This window comes from Melopsittacus undulatus, chromosome 3 (genome assembly GCF_012275295.1).
Source record: "Melopsittacus undulatus isolate bMelUnd1 chromosome 3, bMelUnd1.mat.Z, whole genome shotgun sequence".
Taxonomy (NCBI): Eukaryota; Metazoa; Chordata; class Aves; order Psittaciformes; family Psittaculidae; genus Melopsittacus; species Melopsittacus undulatus.
Window position 1 is genome coordinate 42,794,572 of NC_047529.1, and position 6,000 is coordinate 42,800,571.

At 37.5% G+C, this 6,000-nt stretch overlaps 1 protein-coding gene across 1 annotated transcript in view; it reads left to right on the plus strand.

Annotated features, from left to right (window-relative positions):
• ADGRB3 (adhesion G protein-coupled receptor B3) overlaps positions 1-2,257 on the plus strand; it is a 461,694-nt gene extending 459,437 nt beyond the window's left edge. Inside the window, exon 30 of the mRNA XM_013130073.2 lies at positions 1,453-2,257. Within this exon, the coding sequence (XP_012985527.1) occupies positions 1,453-1,641 (189 nt within the window). The 3' untranslated portion in view covers positions 1,642-2,257. The remainder of the gene's footprint in view (positions 1-1,452) is intronic.
• The last annotated feature ends 3,743 nt before the right edge of the window (positions 2,258-6,000 follow it).

Consider the following 6,000-nt stretch of genomic DNA (forward strand, 5'->3'; position numbering starts at 1 on the left):
TTACCATGGGGAAAGCAAAAATTAAATTCATCCTGAGTTGACTCTGCTATCATCATAACTCAAACTTTATACGCACACACTCATACACACATGCATAACACCCTGACTACATCTGATAATGAGAGAAAGGAAATAGTTGATTCTGCCTAATTAAAACTGCTGATTTTGTGACACATTTGTTATCTGTAATATTATCATAGTAATAAATTTATATAACATTTTATAAAGTAAAAATTGTATATTGAATGGAACTGAGCTAGAATCATTGTATTCTATAACTTTTTCAGAAGAGCTGCTCTCAGACATGAAGAAGAGGTATTAAGCAGATGTGAGGCCAATGGATATACATCATTTACATCATCTTAATCCAGCAGAAATTTGGCCCTGATTCTTTGATGAACCTTTAGCTGTGATATGTGTTATTTTGCACCCAGTTCTCACTCACTCCCCCTACTGACATCTAAAGTCTGTATTTGCTTCCCTATTTGAGATTTGCCATCCATGTAAAGCTTGAATTAATTCAAAATCTCAAAGGGAATCTTAGTGGAAGAGTTGTGTTTACTCTGTCTCACATCAGCGCTCTGTTCTTGAAAGGTCTGCTAGTAAAAGCTGTCTAGAGGAATGGTCTGTCTGTAAGAACCAGACAGTGATCCAGGTACCTAAATATAGGCATCTTAGGCTATTTTAGATGGCCTCAAGTGTCTTAATCTGCATTATGGTACAGGCAGTGATGACAAAGGAGACCTGCACCTCTAATGAAAGATTGAGATCCAGCAGAAAACTTGAAGGCATCTAAGATGGAGTAAAAAATATAGGTTTTGGCAACTAAGTCCCACCCAACATTCTACAGCAGAAATCACTAATTAAATTAGTCATAGTCCATGCTGTCTTTTACTTTATATAACTTAGCATTAAAAAAAATACATTCAGCTGAGAATAAACAGCTTTCAATCTGTTAATCCTAATACACATGAGCCCATCAACCTGTAAAGCAAGGTCACTGTGACAGCATTTTCAAGGACTAGGTTTCAGTGGTTCTGTCATGCACCTGCCCCAATTTAAAATCCAGCTGGCAATCTTTGTTTCAAACCACTCTATATTTCAGGCAGCAAGCTCTTCTCAATTACCTTTCCCTTCTCTTCTCCCACTTTTCTAGACAACTTCTATTAAAGAGATGGCTATTGGTACTGGATCACTCTGCCATTCCTCACATACATTGGCTCTTGTGAAAGAAAGGGCTTAGCTGGCAGCTCAGGTGAGGAGCCTGCCAAAGTGCTGATTGTTCACAGAGACAGTCACAAGGATGCTGTACACTTGCCAGCCTGGCTCCCTGCAAATCCATTTCCCCTCTCTGCCTTCTGTGTCTCATGAGACCACGTTAACAATCAGCCATATAGGTGAAAAACACCTTAGTTCATTGTTGGTTTTAATTCTTCTTTCTTTGGTCTTCAGGAGAACTCAGCACCAAGCAAGGCTCCATGGGAGAGTTTCAAAACCACAGGCGACTACCAACACTATACAACGATAAATGTATTAGACACAGAGGCAAAAGATGCTTTAGAACTCAGACCAGCAGAATGGGAGAAGTGTCTGAACTTGCCTTTAGATGTGCAAGAAGGTGACTTTCAAACAGAAGTTTAACAAAAACAAACTGAACAAAACAAAAATAATTAATTGCACTGACAATAAAGAGACTTTGGGAAGCCTGACACTCCTGTCTGAACATTGTGACTACTTTATGTCAGGCTCTTCCTGTGCCAAATGTCAGTGGTTTTTTTCGTACAGTATATTCCCACTGGTGCAGCTAGTGGAGAACCAGGTGTACAATTCTTACCATCGTGTGTTGTAAGTACCCGTGGAATGGATTTGTAAGGTAATCTTTATAGATAAACCTCAAGCAACGATTCATGTTGTAACAGCTTCATTTGGTTTAGTTTTCAAAAAACTTCACCATGAAGCACAATGTATATATTTATGCAGTTTTTAAAGTTTATAACAGTCTGTTTGGCCATTACTACACTTTTTACTTTATAATATAAAAGCAAAGGTTTTGTCATTAAATGAATGTCTGTTGAGCTACATTCTTCATTGCTTTAAATGCAATAAAGTAATAATCTCACTTTTATATGAATAATATATTTCACATCTTTATTATTGCAGTTTTCTCTGGAAAGCTCAGAGTAGCTTTCTCTGCTGCAGCTGTGTATAAAATATTTAAAATGTTGTATGGTGTAAATAAACCTTTGTCTACATATCAGTTTCTTAGTGTATTTTATTCTGTATTTGTTTATCTCAAATTTGCATATTTATGAAGTTTTATTTAAAAACACACATATTGAATACATATTTCGAATTTTAATAGTATGTTGTTCTAGCTCCTGCAAGGAGTTTCAAAAGTGTATGAATAGGTTTATATAGTCATTCCTCATTTTCTTACATATTCTTTTGTGACAATGTACCATATAAATTGGACTTGTCAGAATGCTGTTACAACTGTTCTGTTCTACAAGTATTTTTGTCTTGTTGCAGAAAGACAAATATTGGAAAATAAGTTCTAAAGCACAGTACCCAAAGAAAATGTTGATTTAGGATCATTACATCTTCTGCATGGCCTTGTTTCTGTATAACAAAAAGAGACTCTAACGATAAAAAAATCTGAAGAATTTTAGACAAAAAAAAGTGTGTTTCATATTATAAATCAAGAGCAGAGCATGATTTATGTTGAAAGTACTGTTAAACAATTAGAAATAGAAAGAGTAAATCCACCTTTCCATGCTTAGAACAAGATGCAGATCTTCAAAACATTCCCTCATCTACACCATAGCTGGGGGGGGGGGGGGGGGGCAGGGATGAAATTACATCTCAAATCTTCAGATGCCATATTTCTAAAAGAAAGTTTTCAAAACTGTTTTGGTTTCTGCTGTACAGAATTGAGTATGCTGCAGCCTACTAGCTGGGAAGCTCTTAGAAAGGAAGAAAATGTGATTGCCAATCTGCTTAGGAACAAAACAGAATAGAGACTTTTCAGTGAGAGCTTAAGCCAGAACATTGGTACAAGGAGATCATCTGTTGAGAGAAAGTACTTAGGATCAACCTTCAGACCAATCTTCAGGAAAGTGTTTCTCTCTGTTAAACCCTTTCTCCAGGTCATAATAAGGTAAAGCCACAAAAAGGAGTCTGACTTTGCCTGCTTTGAGTGAGCATCTCATGCAGAGTGCAGATTTCTCTAATTTAATGCTTCAGTATCTAAATCTTTACAGAAATACAAAATATGTAGCTAACAACTTGGTATCAAGTCTGTCAACTAGTTACAGTGCCTAGAAGTTAGATGATGTATGACTTTATATTGCAATACATCAGTCAATCAGAACTAGCCCTTATGTCTGGTGCAGAAGACTGGCTATGCAACCTGCTAACGTCACACCTCCAAAATCAGATAGTGGACCAAAAACCTCTCTCTTGTTTTACATCGAGTTCTAATCTAGAAGGGACTTATTTCCCCTTTAGGTAATGATACAACAGAAACTGCACAATTTTAGAAGATTTCGTTCAACATGGTAGGCATCTCTCAAGCAGAACATGTTTTACAAAATTTCTGATTCTTGAGACTAAGGAAGTTTAGGCTCCTGGATCCAGATATAAGCCTTAGCATCCTCCTGGATTGATCTAAACATGATATAAATCTATAGCATCTTGGTATTTCAATAACCATAGTGCAGAGATTATTTGCATAAACTTGATATCACCAAACTCCTGTTCAGTGGTGGTCTAGTTACAACTGCAGAAAGCTTAGCTTAGGCTGCAAACTTACCCAGGAAGCATGATAGATCAGTCTATACTCAATACGCTGCTGGCCCAGTGCTATTATTAATAACCATTTATTCAGGTTTAGCACTAGCCTGGGGGTTTATGTGCCATACAGCAGTTACAGACATGCTTTCAGTGTATGAGTAGTAATGTTCAGTGCTTCTTTGCTTAGAGCTTGTACTGCCCTGCCCAGAAAGAGCTAGATATTTTTATTTTTTTATGTATTTCATATTTAGAAATATTAAAAACATACTGAAACCCAGTGGTTTTGCCTACTGATTTTACTGCTTCATATTAAAGCAGAGCTTGACTTCCACAAGCCAGAGCCTGCCATGTACTTAGAGTTTGCTGCTCAATATCTCTGAAATGATGCAAGCCAGCCTGAATCCAGCAGGAGAATACAAAATTGTGTCCACCGGCTTAAAAGTTGGTAGAGTACCGAGGAGATGTTTAGCATTACATTATATGCAAATAAAAATTGAATCAGAACTCCCTACATCTATACTAGATGCAGACATGACAAGGGACCCTACATTTGCCTGCCAGGACTGGCTGGTGCCATTTGATGTGCCCTATGCTACTTTACCTGCCTTCCAGGTGTAGTTACAGAATGATTAATGTGTTTGAGGGTGATTCAGGTGTTTTAGGGCTTAGCTAATCAGTGCTGCTGCAGCTGGTGCTAGGTATATCAAGGAAGTTTGGCTCAGCCTAGAGTTTACCTTGATCCATCTTAAAACAAAAAACTTAAAATACATATTCCCGAGATGTGTACAGAAAAAACAAATAATTTTTTGGAAGGGCTTCATTTTCTAAACAGTTTAAATATATATTGGTAATTGTATAAACCCATATGTAGTTTCTTTGTGTTCTTACATTTTTTTCTGAAAAATTTTTTTTCTGGCATGTCAATGCTAAACAAAAAGTGGCCTGGACTTTTCAATATATGGTAGCAGTACACACAGGAAATCTAGCTGAGCAGCCATAGATCACTTATACAGCAGTTCAGGATATCCATGATTTCACATGCAAGGCTGCATCCAAGGCAGCAAGGGTTTGGTGCTGCAGGCATTAAAGTACTAACAAAGTTATTTGCCCTTGCCAAAGCGATGTTATTTTAACCCAGAATTTTCTGTGGAGGTAGACTATGAATAAGTCATTATTGAACTTCAGCACTTACTCTGCAATATCTCTTGGAAAGAAGAAGGAGAGACTAAGTGCTACTACAAAGGATGAGAGGTAGAATAGCAGTGTTGCCTTGCTGATTCACCTTTGAAGTGTCATGTGCTTAACACTGGTGTATATGTAGTGCTAATGACTCTTTATGATGAAGATTTAAGGCAAAGTTGTGATAAAAAACACAAACGGATAAGGGTCTTTCCATTTCATTCATTACTGGGTCTGAATTTCTTCATAATCAGTAAATCAGTGTTTTTCTCTGGGAAATGTTGCCCTGACACTCCTGTGAGAACAGTGAGAACATTATTTGCTTCTGTGATTGTAAGACATAATCACCTAATACTGTTTTATATCGGATTAAACTGGCGTATTTTCAAAACGAACAAAAAACAAACCAACCAAAAACCTCCATGCCCCAAGGTGCACCAGGTGAAATATTCTCTGATGCTTTGATTTGCCTCCATTTCCCATAGTTGCTAGGCAATGCTGTACTTAGATACCAGATTTAACAAATGGTCTGCTTCCCACTTGGAAGCAGGCATCCATCTGTCACAGCATCAGCAGTGTGCTTTCCATTGGATTATGCAAAAAGATATGGAAAACACTGTGTTAGAAATCAGCAGATGGAGACATTGTGTATTGGTACTAGATCTTCAGTTCCTCAGGCATTAGCTCAAAGCTGTGCTGTATCTCTGGATAAGCCACAAGCAGCAGTTTGTATGAGCAACTTTATTTCCCTCTCTCAAAAAGTGCTATATGGAACTCTTGTACAATCAAGCTTGTTCTCATATGCTGAGGGAAGTAAAAGGAGAGCTACCCAGTTGAATGTGTTTGGGGAGCTGTGATTCATTTTGAGCCAGATCTCAGCCAGTGCAATGCTGTAACCTTTTCTACTTAATTTCTAGAAAAATCTTTCTTTTCAAGGAAAGCAAAAAAGGCCTCACTAAGAAAAAATCAGTTTGTGATAAGATAGGCATGACTGCTAACCCTAGCTCCCACTGCTATGTTCTGTTTATC